The sequence below is a fragment of the Helianthus annuus genome, chromosome 13, assembly GCF_002127325.2.
Source record: "Helianthus annuus cultivar XRQ/B chromosome 13, HanXRQr2.0-SUNRISE, whole genome shotgun sequence".
Classification (NCBI taxonomy): Eukaryota; Viridiplantae; Streptophyta; class Magnoliopsida; order Asterales; family Asteraceae; genus Helianthus; species Helianthus annuus.
The window spans coordinates 172,590,386-172,613,297 of NC_035445.2; the positions used below are offsets into that span (position 1 = coordinate 172,590,386).

At 35.7% G+C, this 22,912-nt stretch overlaps 1 protein-coding gene across 2 annotated transcripts; it reads right to left on the reverse strand.

The window, feature by feature from the left end:
* Window positions 1-9,714: 9,714 nt before the first annotated feature.
* LOC110900393 (AT-rich interactive domain-containing protein 1) lies at window positions 9,715-17,983 on the reverse strand. 2 transcript variants are annotated; one of them, XM_022147285.2, is made up of 3 exons: window positions 17,880-17,983; window positions 16,578-17,419; window positions 9,715-10,723 (listed from the first exon to the last, which is right to left on the reverse strand). In XM_022147285.2, exons 2-3 carry the CDS (start codon window positions 17,223-17,225, stop codon window positions 9,908-9,910), a joined length of 1,464 nt encoding a protein of 487 aa, XP_022002977.1. In that variant the 5' UTR covers window positions 17,226-17,419; window positions 17,880-17,983; the 3' UTR covers window positions 9,715-9,907. The 2 variants fall into 2 exon arrangements, with proteins under 2 accessions (XP_022002977.1, XP_022002976.1); XM_022147284.2 differs by lacking the exon at window positions 17,880-17,983 and having other exon boundaries at window positions 16,578-17,858.
* Between the last annotated feature and the right edge of the window lie 4,929 nt (window positions 17,984-22,912).

A 22,912-nucleotide genomic window follows, 5' to 3' on the forward strand; every position in this document is an offset into this window, starting at 1 on the left:
ATCTAGTGTTTCTTCAATGGTAAACTTACTACTGTATAGGTAATGTCTCCAAATTTTAAGGGCAAAAACTATGGCTCCTAACTCTAGATCATGGGTTGAATAATTCTCTTCATGATTCTTAAGTTGTCTAGAAGCGTAAGCTATAACCTTTTGACGTTTCATTAACACACATCCATAACCTAATTTAGAAACGTCACAATAGATTACAAAATCTTCAGTTCCTTCTGGTAACGCTAGTATGGGTGCATGGGTTAATCTTTGCTTAAGAATTTTAAAAGCTTCTTCTTGTTTTGGTCCCTATTTAAACTTAACGGATATACAGGTTAACTTAGTTAAGGGAATGACTATTCTAGAAAAATCTCGAATAAATCTTCTATATTAACCGGCCAATCCTAAGAAACTTCTAACCTCGGTTGGTGACTCAGGGGTTTTTCCACTTGGTAATCACCTCGATCTTGGTGGGATCTACATGAATTCCTTCATGATTAACTAGGTGTCCGAGAAAATGTACTTGTTCTAACCAAAACTCACACTTCGAAAATTTAGCATAAAGCTTTTCTTTCCTCAATAAACTTAGAAGTGTGCGCGGATGCGCTGCATGTTCTTCTTTGCTTTTAGAATAAATAAGAATATCATCTATAAAGACAATTATGAATTTATCCAAATATGGCTTGCATATTCGGTTCATCATGTCCATAAATGCAGCTGGGGCATTGGTTAACCAAATGGCATGACAGTAAATTCATAATGGCCATACCTTGTTCTGAAAGCGGTCTTAGGAATGTCCTCTTCCTGTACCTTTAATTGATGATATCCTGACCTTAAATCGAATTTAGAGAAAAATCGTGCTCCTTGCAATTGATCGAACAGATCATCGATTCTTGGTAATGGATACCGATTCTTAATCGTGACTTTGTTCAATTCACGGTAGTCAATGCACATACGCATTAATCCGTCCTTCTTTTTAACGAATAGGATTGGCGCTCCCCACGGCGATGAACTTGGCTGTATGAATCCTTTCTCCAACAATTCATCTAATTGTTTCTTTAGTTCCTGCATTTCTGCGGGTGCCAATCGGTAAGGTGCTTTGGCAATTGGTGCGGTTCCGGGTATCAGATTGATTCTGAATTCAACTTCTCTATCTGGAGGTTGCCCTGGTAGCTCTTCTGGAAATACATTTGAAAACTGGGATACTACTGGAATATCCTTTAATTCTTTTCCTTTAGTGTTAGTGATTATAGAAATCAAATACACCAATGATCCTTTTCTTATATAACTTGTTGTTTTCATCAGAGAGATGAATTTAGTGGACCTAGAGGTTTTATTTCCTTTAATTGTGATCTTTTCACCCCTTGGTGAATTTACTTGGATTGACTTTTGATCACATAAAATACTGGCTTTATTGGCTATTAACCAATCCATTCTTAACACAACATCAAATCCCACCAGATTCATGGGGTAAAGGTTTGCAATAAATTTCTGATTTAGAATTTCTATTCTTGCTCTTTGCAAGATTTCAGAAATCTTAATGGTTTCCCCATTTGTTGTCTCTACTAGACATTCTTGTGGAAGTTTAGTTAACGATTGATTGAAAAGTTTGCAAAATGAAGTATTAAGAAAACTTTGGTTTGCACCAGAGTCAAATAATACTTTAGCAAAAACATCATTAACTAAAAACGTACCGGTGATCACATCCGGGATCATCTTTGCTTCTTCTGCAGTCAGAACAAATGCTCTAGCATTTTTAGTATTCTTGGTGTTCGTAGCTGGAGCTATCTTTGGACAGTTAGGCTTGATATAACCTTGTTCTTCGCAGTTGTAGCATATCCTATTGCTAGGCTTTTTCCTGCAGTCTTCCTCCTTGTGTCCAGATATTTTGCAGAAGTTACAGTATATGGAGCATCTTCCTGAATGCTTCCTTTTGCAATACTTACAGTACGGTGCAAAGGTAGAACCTACATTTCTTCCACGGTTAGAATTTCCAGAACGGAATTCTTGGGTAAGCTTATGGGTTAAGTTCCTCCTTTGATCCTCTTCTCGTGTACGGACTAATTCATCTGTCAAGGTGTTGGCTAGTTCTACAACTTCTTCTATGGTTTGAGGTCTAGCTGCCTTGACTATATGCCTTATCTCCCCAATTAATCCCCAGATGTAACGGGAGATTAATACTGGTTCAGGTGAAGCAAGGGTTGGTACTATTCGGGCATATTCAAAGAATAATGTAGTATAATCCTTACTATCTATTCCAGTAATCCTAAGATTTAGGAATTTATTTGCTATCTGTTCTTTTTCATTGGGAGGGCAGAATTTCCTTTCTACCATGTTTTTAAACTCCTCCCATTCCATATTGTAAGTTCTATCACTTCCCCTAGACTGGAGGATAGTGTTCCACCATTCTAGTGCTGAATTCTTAAACAGATTGGAAGCAAACATTATCTTATCCTCTTCCGCACATTTACTTATTCTTAAGACTGCCTTAGTCTTTTCTATCCAGCGTAGAGATGCAACGGCCCCTTCATTGCCTGAGAATTCCATTGGTTTATAAGACCAGAATTCTTTATAAGAACAACCATAAGGCATGGTTCTTCTTCTTTTGGGAATGGGTGCTTGAAGTACGGGTCCATTGTTCACGCTATTTTCAGGTTCAGTTGGTCGCTTACTGCTATGCTTACTTTTATTATCAACTTCCTTAACAGATTGAATAATAAATGCCATCACATCTATTATTCCTTGTGCCACTATGTGTTGAATGGCACTGTTGTCCACTTGGTTTCCATTATTGTTGTTGTTCGGGTTTTCATTATCCAGGTTAATGTTACTCTGGTGATCATTATTCTGGTTTTCCTGGTTTACTTCGTCGTCCATCTGAATTTAAACTTTTGCCAATTATTAATATCACCAAATAGTTAATAATTTAGGCAACAACCACACAATACACATATTGGTCAAAAGCGTCGAGCATTGGGACTTTACTCTATCTTATACAGTATGCGTCTAATACACACTAAAGCTGGAATTAAAATTACAACACTACTATGCATCGTTAACCACGAAGTGGTCTATACTGCAACATATATTATTATTACACACACACACACACACATATATATATATATATATATTCATACAAACATATAATATATTATTTGATTATTATTGTTACCAACTCCACCATCACTTTCACTGATCTGGATTCATCCAGTAATCCATATTGCGCTCGTCGTACTTCCAGACGAGTCGCTCTCCTACCTGCCTCATCCTCTCACTACTCTCTAAAATCTCTTCTCCAAAAGTTCGGAGCTCGTGCACATTTCCTGCACTCATTGGGGGTGCAGGTGCTGGTACTGGGTCTGGGTACTGGGGCATGGGATTCTCCTGAGGGTACGGATTCTCTAAGATCTCCCTAATGTATTCATCGTTATAGTAGTAGGGATCTAGAGGGTCCAGACCTGGATAAGTTGCTAAGTTCGGCATGGTTTCGTCATTTAGGTGGTAGCGTGGCACATAATCCCTATGATCATCGAACCATGGATCATAATCTGGGTCTAAGGGATTTGGGGTTGGTATCCTAGGTATCTCCTTAGGGTTAAAGTCATGCATTTGGACTCGGTTTTCGGGGTTGTTTTCTATCTCCATCGGCTGAGTGGGAAACAAATGTAAGGGTTGTGGGGCTACTAGTTGCTCCAGGTTTGGGTCGGCAGCAGTTGTTGCTAGGATATAAAAATTGGCTAAGCTCCTATTAAGCATATCCTATGTATGGGCATCTGACTCTCGCTTAGCGGCTGCTAGGACTCTTTGCTGTTGCAACTTTCGCATTCTTTTCCTACGCTCGAATGCTCCCTTACTGAACCATCCTCTCTTTTTCTAAGGGAATGGCTCTTCAGACTGAGCCTTAAAGACAAACATCCCTTCTTCCTGGTCAGCTGAATACCCAGAGAGGGCAGGCTGGGAAGAAGTACCTTCAGTCCTAGGTGAATCGGACAACTGATGATATGCATCTGAGGGTCCTTGATCACTCATAGTGTAACTAACAAATAGTCAAATAACACACAACAATAAAATACAATTATGCACGTATTTCCATAATTAATTTCCTAACAATTTAAATAATATATTGGTGTCAGCAGAACACTTCTGTGGCTGAATCAGTGGCTTAACTCGGATACCACCTTCTGTCGCAACCCCCGCCCCCTATCTGTCCCGGGAACGGGCGGCCGCAAGACCAGTTTTGGTGGTATCATTTGTTTATCAATTTGGCAGCGGAAATTTCATCAAGACCGTAGTTAGGAAAGGTTTTATCAGAGTAAAACCACCATATTTTATATTAATAACCACATGGGTAAAACCCAAGTTTCTTATTACAACATGTTTATAGGGATAAACCCTATTTTATTGAATTTAAAACATCGTCTTTTAGGTAACTTTTATAGCAATTTTTCTAAGCCGTCAGTGCTCTTCAGCTGGCTTTCTTCAAATTGGCTTTTACATTTTGTTACCTGAAACGCGTTTAAAAATATTTTGTCAGTGGAAAATACTGGTGAGTGAATCCCAGTTTAATCAAGAAGAGTTTTATCCTTTAACAGTATTGAGAGCTATCACATTGTTTATTTCTACACAATTACTCATTCAGTATTGTCAATCCTGACTGGTGGGTCATATTACACATTGGCTAACTCGTTGTCCAATGGTAACGTGTTCCACATTTTGTATACAAAACCCCAACATACCGGCAGTATTGAAGAACTACAAAGACTCAATCACTGCTTAATCACATTGTAAAACATTTAATGTTTTGTAAAAACAGTTTACAAGAAGGAGATTACTCATATTGCTGTCTTAGGTTTTCTGTAAGGGTTTCCTGGTGATTATCTATAATTTATACAAATGCACATATGTTAGTAAAATAACCCATTATTTACATTAGTAATACCCTCCCCAAGACGACATTCCAACGACTACGTCGGGCAGAACCTCGACAGCCGTTACGGAACCCTGGATCAATCGGGCAGCGTATCTAATAGGTAACCGGGGTTATAATACTTACATCGGGGCAGAACTTCGTTAATTAGGGGGGGGTATTATGCCCGGAAATTATGTTATCTTCTTCAGAAATTCGTAAGAAAGAAAAGAAATGAGCGATCGTAACTGAAGGCCCGAGCTCCCATTATATTGGGGTTGATTTCGGGTTTCACGCGGCCCGCGTAAGGTGAGACCACGGGCTACGCGGCCCGCGTAATAGAGTAATAGGGCTAGGGTTGCTGATTCGTTGGGTTTAGGGTTGACACGATGATGACACGTGGCGCTCTAGGGTTTCGTCTGAGTTTGGAGATGTCGCGCCCCGCGTAAGATCCCTAAGGGGTCTACGCGGCCCGCGAGCGACATAAAAATCATGTTTTTAATTAATTTCTAATGTTATATCGTATTTTGGACTCAGTTTTCACATACGGGGTGTATTTTAAGACATATGAGAATATTTTAATATATATCAGGGTGTCAGAAAAATTCAGGAGGGTTGTTATACACATGGTCATGTTTCTGTTTTAAAATGGTCATGTTTCTGTTCCAACACCACTCCTGTACACTCCAGGTCTAAAACGCAATGGGCTAGAAACACAAAAAAAATGTGTTTTTTTCATTGAGTTATAAAACGCAATGGATAAAAAACACAAAAAATATGTTGTTTCTAAAATGCAATGGACTAAAAACACAAAGAAATGTTTTTCTTCTAAAACACAATGGACTAAAAACACAAAGAAATGTCCTTTTTTTTCTAAAATGCAATAGGCTAAAAACACAAAGAAATGTTTTTTTTCTAAAAGGCAATGGACTAAAAGCAAAGTAATGTGTTGTTTCTAAAATGCAATTGACTAAAAACACAAAAAAATGTGTTTTTTCATTCTTTTGTAAAACGCAATGACTTAATTAAAAAACCCATATCGTAAAACGCAATTCAAAAATTTCTTATACAGATCGAAGCCGATTTCTTCGGATTTCTTCAACGATAGACGAAATTTGAATGTTAGAAACACTTATTAAGGATCGAATTGAACCAATCAAGTGATTAACATCAAAATCACGGGAAAAAAATTGAGAAATTGCATGAAATTAAACTATGTTTCTTCAAAAAAAAAAGTTGAAGAACACTTTGACTATGTGTTTGAATCACTTATTGATGACGAAAATCACACTATAATGTAATGATTAGATAGAAAATGAAGAAAAGATTGAACATGGTGGGTTTTAAAAATGATGGGTTTTGAAGTTGCATGAAAAGAGGAAGGGATAAGATGAGATAATAATGACTAAAATACTCTTCGCCTTTATTTTTTGATTTTACCACATGACTAAAATACTTTTGCTTCCTTAGTTTTTAATTTTTTTTTTCTTTTTTTCCCTTTGTGTTTTTAGTTATATCACGTTTACATGTTGCTATAAATTCGAAACGGGTAGTTGGTTGGTCACAACTTAATACATTTCGTTTAATCGTACCGTATCTTTATAAGTTTCTTTCATGTGCTTAAACACGTTAATGTCACCGTGCCAACGTGCTTAACAAACGAAAATGTGCCCTTAAATGTCACGCCACAACGTGCGAGCACCTTATGTTCATTCTTTAACATAAAAAAATATTTCCTCACGTGCTTATTTTTATGGACATTTCGGTACATATTCATGTATCGGCATTGGACGTAAACAGTACATGTTTACGTTTCGACCTGAAGTTTTCCTATAAATGAGTCGGGTCTGATATAATACGTTTTCATGCCTATTTTTATGTATGTTTTAAGTTGTTATATGTTTTGATGTAAACATTTTATTTTCTCACATGCTCATTTTTATACGTACATGTCAATATAAATTCATGTAAATAAACATGGTCAAATATAATACGTTTTCGTGCTTATCTTTATGTACGTCTTTAGTTGGTTTATGATTTGACATACGAGTCACTACGCGTATTGATGCCACTAAGTCTTAATGAAAATGTAAGGGTTATGTAGTAATTAGGTGGAACCCCACTAAATGAACCAACCCGGTTTGGATTTTATTATTTGATTTAAATGCTTATATAAGTTACATTGATTTATATCGGATACGTCAAAACACACGAACACACGTTTTTATATGGTTTACACATTACATAACGCTTGCGCTAATCTATTTGATGTTTACATGTCAATATAAATTCATGTAAATAAACATGGTCAAATATAATACGTTTTCGTGCTTATCTTTATGTACGTCTTTAGTTGGTTTATGATTTGACATACGAGTCACTACGCGTATTGATGCCACTAAGTCTTAATGAAAATGTAAGGGTTATGTAGTAATTAGGTGGAACCCCACTAAATGAACCAACCCGGTTTGGATTTTATTATTTGATTTAAATGCTTATATAAGTTACATTGATTTATATCGGATACGTCAAAACACACGTTTTTATATGGTTTATACATTGCATAACGCTTGCGCTAATCTATTTGATGTTTACATGTCAATATAAATTCATGTAAATAAACATGGTCAAATATAATACGTTTTCGTGCTTATCTTATGTACGTCTTTAGTTGGTTTATGATTTGACATACGAGTCACTACGCGTATTGATGCCACTAAGTCTTAATGAAAATGTAAGGGTTATGTAGTAATTAGGTGGAACCCCACTAAATGAACCAACTCGGTTTGGATTTTATTATTTGATTTAAATGCTTATATAAGTTACATTGATTTATATCGGATACGTCAAAACACACGTTTTTATATGGTTTACACATTACATAACGCTTGCGCTAATCTATTTGATGTTTACATGTCAATATAAATTCATGTAAATAAACATGGTCAAATATAATACGTTTTCGTGCTTATCTTTATGTACGTCTTTAGTTGGTTTATGATTTGACATACGAGTCACTACGCGTATTGATGCCACTAAGTCTTAATGAAAATGTAAGGGTTATGTAGTAATTAGGTGGAACCCCACTAAATGAACCAACCCGGTTTGGATTTTATTATTTGATTTAAATGCTTATATAAGTTACATTGATTTATATCGGATACGTCAAAACACACGTTTTTATATGGTTTACACATTACATAACGCTTGCGCTAATCTATTTGATGTTTACATGTCAATATAAATTCATGTAAATAAACATGGTCAAATATAATACGTTTTCGTGCTTATCTTTATGTACGTCTTTTGTTGGTTTATGATTTGACATACGAGTCACTACGCGTATTGATGCCACTAAGTCTTAATGAAAATGTAAGGGTTATGTAGTAATTAGGTGGAACCCCACTAAATGAACCAACCCGGTTTGGATTTTATTATTTGATTTAAATGCTTATATAAGTTACATTGATTTATATCGGATACGTCAAAACACACGTTTTTATATGGTTTACACATTACATATCGCTTGCGCTAATCTATTTGATGTTTGCGATGTACTCACGCCGCATCGCGCGTGGCCTTATTACTAGCTACCTATAAAGATCTAAGTTAATGATACAAAATTAAAACATACATGAACAAGTTACTTAATGAGTCTTCTTGTACATAAACTATGTATGTGTAATTAAAGGACAAAATTAAATAATATGACCCAATATTTCGTGTTCTATAAAGATTATCGTTCATTTCTTGTAGTTTGAATATGTAGTTAAATACTTTATTATAAGAAAAAAATCTAGAGCCTGTTTGGTATGGGGTAATGAAATAGACGAGTGAATGAAACGAATCGTCACTATTTCATGTCTTGTTTGGTTACTACATGTGAATGGAATGAATTATTACCGTGTATTGTTTGGTATGCAATAAAATATGAAGGAATAAAATCAGCGGTGAGTGGTGGTGGTAGGTGATGGTCAGAGGCAGCAAGTGTGTGTGGTGATAGGTGACGGTGACGGTGGTGGTTGGTGGCGGCGGCAGTGGTGGTTGGTTATGGCGGGTGGCAGGTTGCGGGCGGTGGAGGTGACGGCGGGTGGCAACGATGGCATGTGGGTGGGGCAGTGGTCGTCGTGGTGCCGGCGGTGGCGGGTTGTGAGTGGCGGCGGCAATGGGGGTCGGTGGTGGGTGGTGGCAACTGTGGTACAAGTATCAAATAGCAAAATGTCTGTTACTATCAAATAGCAAAACATTTGCTACTAGTATCACTTTCAAACTTGCACACGTTCTATTACTATCAAATAGCAAAACGTCTTGTACAAGTATCCTAAACCACCAAATTGTCTCCTCTCTTCTCTAGCAAATCTCCAACTTTGAGGTCTAAACCCTCACAAACTAGTTTATATACCCTGGGTAAGCCCATTCCCCACATGGGCTCCCCATATGCCTGCCTGGCCCACATAGCCTTATGCATGGCCCAAATGACTTATAAAGGTCTAAACCTAATATAAACTAACCCGGTAAAGCCCAGTTCACAACCATAGCCCATTGCGTATATTTGATGCGTCAGTCTCACACTTTTAGGGCCTAACACAAAATGACACATGAATGATTTTGATACCATTTGTAACATGCAACCCTCATACCAACCAATATAATATATTGACTAGGGATGAGCGTGGTACCGGTACCAGTACCAAAAATACCAATACTGAAATTCGCTAAAACTGGGTACCGGTATTTTGTCGTTTATATCGTACCACAATATATCTACCGGCCCACAAAGCATACATGAGCTTCTTGAGTCACAAAACATCCAACAAAAAAGACTACAAAAGCAGCAAAAACAGTTAACCACCATAATCTTCTCCATGTACATTATAACAATAAAACTTCAACACTTAACCCCGAGTTTTTTTTCCCGTTTCCGGTCAAACCTCGGGTCAACAATCTCCTTAGCAAAACCGCATAGAATTATGAAGAAAACATACAAGAAACACACTCCAATAACATCCATCATCTACCATTTAAATGCACCTTCTTTGGGGAACAAAAGATGGATCCAGGATCATTACTGCTTGCCTCATTTCCAGCTTTCTCAAGTTCATCGTCATCGCTATCAATGTTACTTGGATCAGATCGGTTCTGGTGGGCCCTACGCCTATTAAGATACACGTTGAAATAGTAACTAACCAAAACCCTCTTGCTTTTGCCCTTGAAATGGCTCGTTAGATCGTCCCAAAAGGTTATACCCGAAGACGGAGGGTTCGCCTTTATTATATCCTCAAACATCTTTTCCTCATTAGAAGTCCACTTAAGAGCAACCGTCTCACCCATATCATCGAACTTCCATTTATAAAAAGCGGACCCCAGTTCAAGGGTGACCCTGTTTCGTTTCTGGAAGATATGAAACCGAACGCATTCTACCGAGCCCGGAAACTGGCAGCCACACGAATCTTGCCTTCCTTTTCCGATTCTTTCAAGCTCGATTAAACTACTTCTAGCTTCGGTTTTTGCTAGTGGCCAGATTGGAGTGCCGAGCCATTTGGTGTCGGGGTTGTAAGTCTGCTCGGTCCACTCGGGTACTGTGGCTTGAAAATGGCGTCCCAATGGCATCCGTTTTCGCTTTAACTTGTAACCCCAGAAAGAATCTTCATCCTCACGGTCGCTCGGGCTCCCGGTGGATGATGACTCGGAGCAATCTTGAGGCTGGGGTTTGTTTGAAGGACGTGAGACTCGGGTCTCTTTAGCAGTAATGAGCCTCTGGCTACATCTTGATGTTGATTTCTCGCTCAGGTCGTCGTACATTGATGGATGCATCCGCTGAGTCTTCTGCAAAAGTGAAAATTTAAACTTTAAATGAGAAGATTACTTCTGAAACAAACTATGGCTTCAAAAAAAAAAAAAAAAAAAAAAACTGGCCGGTTAAGTCGGGTCGGATGGCTTTGACAGTTTGTCGGTTTCGATACTTTTGAACAGACTTTTTATAAGCGTAACTTGATGTAATGTGTTAAAAATAATAAGGATGATTCATCCATAACTTCATACTCCTAAGACGAAAAAATAAAAGATAATAATAAATGTTACACAGCTTACTTGATTTACACGGGCCGGTTCCAAGTTCGAACCGATAAACCGACAAACCATCAAAACCGAACCACATACATTTCAAACCAGCAGACTTGCTTCGGTTTGCGTAGTCCAGTCAATTTATAAACACCTCTAGATCCTAGTATATATTTTTAAACTGGCCAAATATGATGCCCCTAGATAAGACTAATCAAATACATAAGGTAGCGCTTTTCTTTCTGGTTTAGGTTCAGTTTAAGCATTACTAACAACGTTTTTCTACCCCTTAACATAGTCATGGTTTAAAAAGGCTTTCCGAGGCCCACCTCGAGGCTTACGCCCCGGCTGAGGCTATGAAAAAACGCCTAACGGCTTAGCCTCATAGGGGTCAACTGAAACCTAGGCCTCAGTTATCCAAGGCTTTCCGAGGCGGTGAGACGAGGCGGTGAGGCTTAAGCCTCACCAGACCTTGTGAAAATGGAAAATTCTAGGTTTTTTGGACTTTATTTTAGACCCATTTACTGTTTATTAGGCTTAATTGGTGGGCTAACCCAATAGTTCACTTAAAAAACTATTTTATGATGTTTGTTTTATGTTAAACCTTGTTTGTTTTCCTATTTTCTATTTATGATGTTTGTTTGATGGTAATTTGTGATTTTATGAGATATATATATTTTTTAATACTGTTTTGAGGCTTACGCCTCGACCTGCCTCGAGGCTTACGCCTCGTGAGGCTAAGAGAAAACGCCTCGATACCCGTTTCCGCCTTTTTAAACCTTGAACATAGTTGTTAAAAGCCATCGCCTATTGCGCCTGGGCCCATTTTCCAGGCGAGGCGAGGCGAGGCAATTGCACTTTAATTCTCTAGATGATGGTTCAGACGTCAATTCCGGAGAGATTTCTAGATTTTGGAAAGTTTCTGGCCATATTTTCTAAATTTAGGCAATATTCCAGCCAGATTTCTACTTTTATCTAAAGAAAACTACTTTTCTACACCAATACACTAACATTTTAGAACTTTTAGTACTAATTACTAAATAGAGGATATTAAATGTCATATAATAGGGTAATAGCTTTTGTTTATTTTATTTGAAGGATAATATTATTTTTCTAATAGACTAATACATAATATATTTTTGGCAAATTGGATTTAAATAATCCCAACTTTATCAATTTGGCCAATAATAATCTCAACTCAGTTATTGGCCGATAATAGTCTGCGTTAAAAATAGCTTAACGGAGTTAAGTTTTTTTCCGAATTACAAACCGATGTTTTAGGGCTTTTGATTAGAACGAGGATACGAGTTGATTGACGTAAAATTTACCTCGAAATACTGCCCCAAACAACGAAAACGATGCTTCAATTCGGGTGTTTAAACTTTAAACTTCCGATTAACAAAAATCAAGCCGTTTGGAGCACTGTTTTGAGGTAAGTTTCACATAAATCAACTCGTATCCTCGCTCTGATCAAAATCCCTAAAACATTGATTTGTAATACGGAAAATAACTTAACTCCGTTAAGCTACTTTTAACAGCGGACTATTATCAGCCAAAAGTAGACCAGTTCAGATTATTATCGGCAAAATAACCGAGTTGGGATTATCGGCCAAGTTGAGAAAGCTGGGATTATTTAAATCCAATTTGCCTATATTTTTTTTTATTTTTCTATGTGCGTTTTTTTTCCTCAAGCCCTCGCTTTTTTTGCGCCTTTAATAACTATGCCCCTTACTATCAAAACAGTTCTCCTTTCCCTGTCCCCTTTGTAATTCACTTCATCATTTAGAATATAGAATACAAATAACTGATTAATCTTCATTTTCGCATTGAAAATCTAAAAGCAATAAAAGACAATGAGCAGCGGCAATTAGTGACGGCGAATTCGTAGGTAAGGGTAAGTACTTCATTTTGACGAGTACTTCATTTTGACGAGTACTACATTTCCCATTTTGAACCAGCAATGACTTCCGTTTCTTAAAACTTAAATTATCTATAATAGTCATAGTGTATCCGATTCATGCTAGTGTAGCTTCACTTTGGGCATTTAATGGGACTGCAAATCTTGCCATAAGCACATAACAATAAAAATGCAAAATTCTCATGTAAGCATACAAGGACTGGATATTTTAATTATATATACTACAAGAGTTAAGTTCACGTGAAAATAAAATAAACGTACGAAGTGAAAGAAAAGTCAAAAAAGTGGCGGTGTCATTTTGGTAATTATCACCAACTTCAAAATTACTCTAGTAGAGTAATTTTGAGCTTCTGTAGAGTAATTTTGTAAATGTTCAGGTAGAGTAATTTTGGTCGTGTAGGGTAATTAACAAAATTGTAGGGTAATTATCAAAATTACACTACCCCCCCCCCCCCCGAAAACCTAAACCCCACCCCCACCCCCCAAAAACCTAAACGATTGTAAATGTTCAGGTAGAGTAATTTTGGTCGTGTAGGGTAATTATCAAAATTGTAGGGTAATTATCAAAATTACACTAACCCCCCCCCCCCACCCCCCAAAAAGCCTAAAAAACCTAAACCACCCCCCCCCCCCAAACTAAAAGCTAAAAACTAAACCATAAAGCTAAACCCCATAACTAAATGCTAACAAAATTACTCTACAAGACATTTTCCAAAATTACTCTACAGAAGTCAAAATTAATTTGATAATTACCCTACATTTCCCAAAATTACTCTACAGATGCTCAAAATTACTCTACAGATGCTCAAAATTACTCTACAAGACACTTTTTGCTTTTTTCCCCAGTTATTTTGAAGATGCTCATAATTACCAAAATGACACCGCCACTTTTTGCTTTTTCCCTCAATGCGTACGTTTCGTACGTTAATATTATTTTTATTTGATCCTTTACCTATACTACAAACCATAGTTGTTAATGGCGAATAGCGACAAATAGTGATAAGGTACCTATATGCTACATGGCAAATAGCGATAAATAGCGGGCACTATTTTATAAATAGCGATACACTAGAAAAAAAAATAAAAATTTATATGTATCTTATATCAAAATACGCTAGTATATATGCTATTTTACATGTATATTTAACAAAAACCTAAAATCCAGCTATTTTATAGCTATTTATATTAAAAAAAATAAGGTGTCCCTATTCTCGCTATCCATCGCTACAACCCTAATAGTGACATTGTACCTATACGCTACATAGCGCACTATAGCGATAGCTATTGACAACTATGCTATAAACTAAATGCAAGTGCACATCAAGAAATAATATGTATAAGCATGAAGCAATCGTTTAAAGTCTCACGAGGATTGCAACAATTGACTCTACACGTGGATTGATGACATTTGTGTTGAATACTTGAAAGACTAGTAAAACCAAGGTTTAAAAGAACGGAAACGAGTTTCGAGGTGTTTTCCCTTCACCTCACGAGGCGTAACCCTCGAGGCGGTATTAATAAATAAATATAAAAATTATATATTATAAAAATAATAAGGCTAATTGGATTTAAATAATTCCAACTTTCTCAATTTGGTCGATAATAATCCAAACTCAGTTCTTTGCCGATAATAATCCGAACTTGTCCACTTTTGGCCGATAATAATCTGCGTTAAAAATAGCTTAACAGAGTTAAGTTTTTTTTCCGAATTACAAACTGATATTTTAGGGTTTTTGATTAGAACGAGGATACGAGTTGATTGATGTAAAACTTACCTTGAAATATTGCCCCAAACGGAAAACAGTGCTTCAATTCGGGTGTTTAAACTTCCAATTAACAAAATCAAGTCGTTTGAAGCACCGTTTCGAGGTAAATTTACATAAATCTACTCGTATCCTTGTTCTGATCAAAATCCCTAAAACATCGGTTTGTAATTCAGAAAAAAAAACTTAAATCCGTTAAGCTATTTTTAACGGCGGACTATTATCGGCCAATAGGGGACCAGTTCGGATTATTATCGGCAAATAACTGAGTTGGAATTATTATCGACCAAATTGAGAATGTTGAGATTATTTAAATCCAATTTGCCAATAATAATACCAACTAATTTCATCTTCAGATTCATCAAAATCATCAAAAACACACTTAAAAAAACATGAAATGCTTGAAATTGACACAAAAAGTCAAAAACATCAAAAACAACTATCAAAATCCCCTTAGGCGCTCCTGAGGCGCAGCTTTCTTAGTGCCGCAGCCCCTCTGAGGCGCATATACATTAAAAACACCATGAGGCGCGCCTCAGGCTCGTTTTTTGGCCGTTTCGCCTCGAGGCGCACGCCTCAAACGTTTTTTAAACCATGGGTAAAATTTTAACGAAGTACGCAGACTTTGTAGTATACGTATACAAAAATCAATACCTCTAAGAGAGTGTTTAGACATGTGTTTTTCACTAATCAATCATATTTTCAAACATTTAAGGTAACCAACTTCTTCTTGTGATTATCTCACAGTTTGGAAATATGGTATCAAAAGCCCCCTAGGCGCTCCGGCTCAGCCCAGCGAATCAAATGCGCTACCACCTGAAAGGCGAGCTTTCAGGCTTTGCTTCAGCGCATTTTCTGGCCAAAAAAGGTTAAAAAAAATCCTAAATAAGGCCGAAATAAGCCTAAACCAGCCCTAAACAAGCCTAAAACATGTCTAACACCCCTAAAAATAATATTTTATACTATGTATCTAGCTTAAAAAAGCCCTTGTTTTTTGGCGCCTAGGCTCCGGGATCAAGGCTCGGCCTATGCACCTGGGGCTTTTGACAATATAGGTTTAGAAGTAAAAAAAAAAAAATCATTTCATATCAACTGCAACCAAAATAATTATCAAATAAATGATCTTGCAAATTTATGCAAAACCACCGATAGTAATTATAACAACTTCAAGCAACAAAAACACATCCAAACACCATAAAATAAAAATCCTAATGATATATCTGGTTTTATTTATTCAATATCACATAACCACTTTTAAAACACACGTCTCCACACCCCAAGGTAGATATAACTTGTAACGCGGTGGCGACTGAAAGTGAGATGTCCTAATATATATAAATCTTATAAATATTCATGAGACAGAAAGAGCACATCACGTAGAACACTATGCAGTTAAAGCGGTCCAAAATCGAATAGCGGTCAAGGTCCGCTATATGATATATAGGTTATAGCGGTGGTATAGCGGTGATATAGCGGCAATTTCTATACCATGCATAATTTATGTATTTTTATATATATATATATAAATATATCTTTGAAAAATATTAATAGTAATATCAAAATTCATAGTAATATCATTCCATTATCAAAAACCTATTGCATATCAAATACTAATAGTAACTTTGAAGTATTTAATTTAAGAATTTACACAATCAAACACCGTTACTGCTATAACCGCTATAGGCAACCGCTATAGCGGTATTTAGTGGTATTTAGCGCCGCTAATAGCGGAACCGCTATTGGCCACTGCTATTTGGACCGCTACACACCCTGAGGTCCGCTAACCGTTATAGCACCGCTATAGCACCGCTATTGACTGCTTAGGTAGAACATATAACATGATTGCATAAAACAGTGAAGTTTCAGTAATACAGATAACATGATTCATATATAAGCTATTAACAACAACAGAATATCTAGTAACTGAAAAATGAAATACCTGCCATTTGAGTTTGACTATCGGGTCAACGTTAGTCGGCAAAAGCCTTGCCTCCCGAGCCGAAAGAACCTGCTTCCATACATGTTCACCTCCATAAATCTTCCATTTAGACCTTTCAGGCAACGACCCAATGGCAAGATCACACGGGTCTTTCGACACTCTTTTAATCCAATCCAACATCGGCAAATAACGTTCTCGTTTTCTCTTTCGACTAACCTCGTTTTCTTCTTTAGTGCCCAAACCCGATTCAATAACCACACCATCTTTAACATCTAACCCTTCAACCGACCCAACACAACTCTGCAAATCCTTAACATCCAATTCTCCCTCCACAAACTCGTTGAAATCTTTCATCGCAACATCCGAAAAAAACTTTCTGGAATCATGAACTTTCATCTCAACGTCACCAAAACTCGAGGATTCGCTCATTAGATCTTTATCTTTAACAGTTTTCAAAAACCACTCATCCAACAAGTCTAGATACTTAACGTAAACCACCTTCAAGCTTGCCGAAGACTTCGAATCGCACCCTATTTCTTTCGCAACCAAATCCCAAATCCCGTTCTTCGAAACGCTCTTATACCCGCCTTTTTCCCTCACACACAAATAAAGCCTCAACAAATCAACAGGCTTACCATCTCCAAGCATTGGAGGAAAAGGCCTAAAACAATTACTGTTACAATACTCTTTCAAAAACCTAGAAACAATTTGATTGAACACTTTCCCAAACTTACTATCGATCTTTGAAATCTCTCCACATTTCAAAGAAACCCCATAATTGTGAATCTCTTCTAGGGTTCTAAAACAATCCAATGCAGACCCATCTGCAACCTTGGACCATCCTGCCATAAGTTTCAAACTTTTTCAAACTTTTTCAAACCCTAAACAGATATAATCACAGATCGCATGAAAAATATGAAATTAAACCAATTGAAGTCAAGAACAAAAAGGGTATTTTAGCATGTAACAGATCCTATAAAAACCGAACAAATTAGAACAAATTAGAACAAATTTGTACAAAACAAATCAAACCCAGATGCGATAAAGTGATCCAAGTGAGTTAATATACAAATCTAGTAAAGGGTTTTGGTTGTTATTGAAGTATGAGATGAAAAGAGGGGAAATTTTTTGAAACCCTTTTGAAATCCGCGCTCTTTCTCTCTCAAGAAGACGAGGGGAAGAGAGAGAGTAAGGGTGGAAGAGACATTTCAAGTGGGTTTTGTGAACAGAGGAGGAAGAAAAAAAGGGAAAAAAATTCAAAGATTTGTGACGAATTTTGAAAGAAAAACGTTGTAATGTTACCTTGTGGGTGAGTATTGAGGGGCCTCGTCTTTCTGTACTTCCGACTCTTTAGCCCCTTTGGATTTTATTATTGTTGAAAAGAGGGATTTTAGGGGGGGGGGGGGGGGGGGGGGGGGGGGGCGATTGAGGAGATGAGAAAACTAGGGTTTTTTATCTTTCATCAAAATAATATCTTCATATTTATAGTGGGGATGATGGATCATGGATGGATGGATGGATGGATGGATCTAACCATGTTCTTTGTTGACTAAGATGAGGGTATTTGGGTAATTTCACATCTTGTATTTGGGAAACATAGTATAAAGCTTGTAATACATATGATTCACATGATTTTGTGATTGTAGATCTCAAGTGATGAGTTTTATGGACTGTAATTCCTGTTTTATTTGGTGTAAGAGCACTTGGGATGGGGCTATGGATGGTTAGGATGTTGCCATGGTGAGTGACGGATACGGATGCCGTATTGTGTTGGTCTGTTTGTGGCCGAAGGACGAGTGAAAATCTGTTACGGCAGATAAGCTCACGACGTTCAATTGTGGGCCCCATTAAAAAAAGTTTTTTTTTCTTTTTTAGGAACAACTTAATAAACTATATACATACTTATTGTGTGTATGTAACAGCTTTTGTAAATAAGTTAATTAATATTTCACAATAAAGTTATCTAATTATGTTTAACTTTTTCTTAATAGAATTAATAATTTGTGTATATTTACGCCCCCGTATGCGCATATAATTTATAGATGTGTCAGCGCTGGGGGTAAAAGTGAAAGTGCATTAACGTTATTTTACTAATTTCGTGAAAATAATGTTAAAAGATGGGGATGGTTAATCATGCATCATGTGGTGGCGTTGATAGCCGAAAGACAAAGGGGTACATGCACTAATTGATCTTTGTATTAATTGTCGAGTGTTATGTGTCTTATGTCCAATGCTTGATGCAAAACTACCATCGAACCGGGGGTCTCACTGGAAGCAGCCTCTCTATTCCTACGGGATAGAGGTGATGCTATTTACATCTTACCCTCCTCAGACCCTACTTTAGTTTTGCTATTGGTGGGATTTACTGAGTATGATGATGATATTTATACATAAACTTGTAAATATTTATAAGTTTGTGTGTATATTTGATAACTTATATTTATATGAAAAAACTAAATACTTTATCATGGTAATGGCAACTGATTTGGTTATGAAAAATGAGTGTAAAAGATGTTGATTATATGAAAAGGACATAGTTGTGTGAATAAGTATGGGGGAACGAGGGATCAAGTGGGTGGCTCTGTTTACTCCCTGACCACGAGAATATGTTGGAACTTTTATATATATATATATATATATATATATGAGATTTTTCTAGAAAAAACATGAGTCAGGCCCTCTCTTTGATGACCTTTGGATGAAGTTCTGGTTCTGTCACAGTGAAGAAATGATAGAATTCTTTGAAGATGAAGGTGTTGATGACATGTCAAACTAATATAACACATTCTTGAGTGAAGGATGACCACACCCCATTACTAATGATCTAAAGAGAACCAAGTTTCAATGACCTTCAAATTTTTGGTTATGATTTATATATATATTTTTTTTTAATTTTGCTAGTAATAGAAAATAATTCACTCATATCAAAGAGTGATGGGTTATTTGAAGTTGAATGTGTTGTTACCTTGTCAAACTAATATAGCACATTCTTATCACACAGATAATCTAAAGAGATCTAAATCAAATGACCTTCAAATCTTAAGTTATGGTTTATTAGATTTTTCATTTTTTTTGCTAGTAATGGAAGATAATTCTACTCATATCAAGAGCGGTTACAAACATTTATAATGAAAAATCTTGACGCTAACGCTTGTGGTATGATGAAGGGTTTGTTGATCGTGTTGGCCATAGTTAGGGGTATTCTTCGGATCAGGTTGTTCGGGTTTTTGGCTGGGAAAAAGTGAACCGATAATCGACCAATTTAAAGTTCGGAATGGTCAGGTTCGGGTTAGTTCGGGTCGAGTTGTTCGGTTTTTGGAATAGATGTAAAATAAATATAAATGTTTTTCTACAAATTATTATCAAAATTTATATTGCTGCTAAGATAATATCATCAAAATTCAAATATTACTTGACATTATGATATTATAATGTTCAAAAGTCACAGAACTTAATCTTCCAAATACTAGATATTCCAAACCAACACACATCTCGGGTTCGTGTTTCGGGTTTTTCGGGTCTGGTTGTTTACGTTTCTGGTTGGGATTCTGGGATAACCGGCCCATCAAGGTTCGGGTTTTTCATGGATTCTCTAATTCGATTTCGGATGGTTTGAATTCGGATCGGGTTTGGGGTTTCAGATAAAAATGGACAGCCCTAGTGATATCGGAATTTAACAAGAGATGTGTCAGGATTGAAAACTTAAAAGAGGAAGAGATTTTGATGGTTTCAAAGTTAAAAGAGAAGAGGGGTTGGTAGCAATGGTGATGGTATTAGGAGGAGATATGTGATGGTGGTAGCAACAAAGAAAAAGAAGAAAACAAAACAAATTAGAGAATAAGATGTGCTTGAAGTGTGATTGAATGCGACTCAAATAGATTTTTATTTGTACCTCATGCATTAAAGTTTATACCTTCTTCATCTCATCTATTCTCTTAACTATACTAAAAAAACCAATTTATGTTACTTGTTAATTTGGGGAGTTGTCATGAACTTAGGCCTATTATTTCCATTTGGCAATTTAACATTGCTCATTCATGTGTTTTGAGCGACAAAATCATTCACAACATATTTTTCTTCTGAATCACAAATTTCTTTTCATATTTAGATTTAAATAACTTACCAATTTTATATTCAAACCAAAAGTAGAAACATTATTTATGATATAAAAAATTAATTCATTTTGTTGATGTTACCATTTACCATATTTATTATTCATGTAATTCATAATAAATTTATTCTTCATAACTTATTCACAATTCATAATAAATAAATAACATATATCTAGAAAAAAAACGGATGGTCGATTTTCATCTTCGAAATATATATCTCCAAATGAACAACAATATATGTGTAATGTCATCGATTCCTGATACATGTTGATGTATAATAACATTTTTATTGTTATTTTTGTTTTATTTTACTCTGAAATAATGTTTTCTTTTTACCTCATGTTGGTAGTTATGATCAAAATTGTATTAACTAAATGAATATTTGAAGGTTAGTAAAACATATAATTACTTATTTCTTTTATTATTAAATTCAAAACAATTTAATACAATTTATGTCAATTAATTTCAGTTACATACAATTTGAGTTTCATTCTCATAATAGTTCTTTAATATCAAAATAATTTTCAAAAAAAACATGTATTATATAACAATTTCTAAATTTTGACACAATTAGTAAAATAAACTTCTAAAATAAAAGATTCAGTTAACATTAAATAGATCAACATTGTTTGGTGTTTTTCATTTTTTAATATAAAGACATGAATTTGTTAATTGCCAATGTTTATTTACATTTTACATTTTTCAACTTTGATATCTATGAATAACTTTATTTTATAATAAATCTATTGTTTTTTAATGTTTTTAAACATTGTCTAATACATATTTATTTGACTACTAACGAAAAGGATGATGTAGAATCCGATTCTACTTTGAACCTTTGTTAGTGAAAGAATATATTTCATTTTTATAATATCTATATTTTTAACCCTACATGACTAATAACTAAAAATATATATTATGAATATGTGTTTACGTATATCTCATCTTTATTATTTAAATACCAATTATAGAATTATAGGTTATAGATCTATATTTTTATACTGTAAACTTTGTATTAATATTAATTAACTTTGTTCCTGATGTGTTACAAATTAAATATTCTTTGTTTATTGTGTATTTATTAAGTATAAAATTATTAATTTTAAAAGTATCATAATCATAATGGAGAATGCAACTAAATATCTTTGATTACATTCTTATGCATTTTAATTTCGTTTCTCAAATTTTTCTTATAAATCATCTTGATTAAACAAATCTCATGGATGGATTTCACCAGTTTTCTTGGGCAAATTGATATTGAAACCTCACCACATGTGAGATTCGAATCAAGATTTACAAACTTTGATGTTTTCACAACTTGTTCATACATTTCATCTTGATTCATGCACAAACTTGGTAGAATCTGGTACCCATCAAACCCTCAACTGAGTTCATAGTTAAGGGTTTGCATTAGGGTTAATTTCCATTAAGTATTGATCTGTTTCGAATAGATCTAACAATCGTTTTCGACAAAACTGACACCTTTCGCACGACAGGAGATCCCTGTCGCACGAAAGGGACTATTTTGATGTGTTTTGTTTTCATATTCGAAACAGATCAATACTTAGTGGAAATTAACCCTAATGCAAACCCTTAACCCCCGTAGGATGTTGCCAATATCCTGGTTAAGTATCCTGGTCGCAATATCATATATATACAAGGGTAAATAATGTCCGGTTATTCGTTCGGTTATCGGTTATTCGTTCGGTTATCGGTTCGTTAAAGTGCTAAATAGTGCAATTTTGCACGGTATAAAGTACCTTTTGTGACAGTTTTCATTCCCGACACTCTGGACATTTAAACCTTAATTCTGCATGTTATTTTAGTGTTTATTTCTTGTTTTTGCTGAATTTCTGCAGAATTTTGCATTTAAAGTGTGTTTCGGGTACTTTTTAGTGCATGTTTTAACTTCCGGAAAGTGTTTATATTAACCTTTGTTCACCTACTTAGTTTTCAATGTGTTGTTGATGTTTGTCACAACCCCCGACCCCTCCCCGGGAGCGGGAGCCGCGAGCCAGTTAGATGGTATTGATGTTTATTAATTTGGCAGCGGAAATTTTCATCAGGACCGTAGTTAGGAAATATTTTATCAGAGTTAAACACCAAAATGTTTAAAATAATTAAATGGGATAAAACCCAAGTTTTTGCTATTAATACCTTTATGATAAACAAGTGGGACAGAACCCGATTTTCATTTGTAATATATTTATAGGGTATAACCCT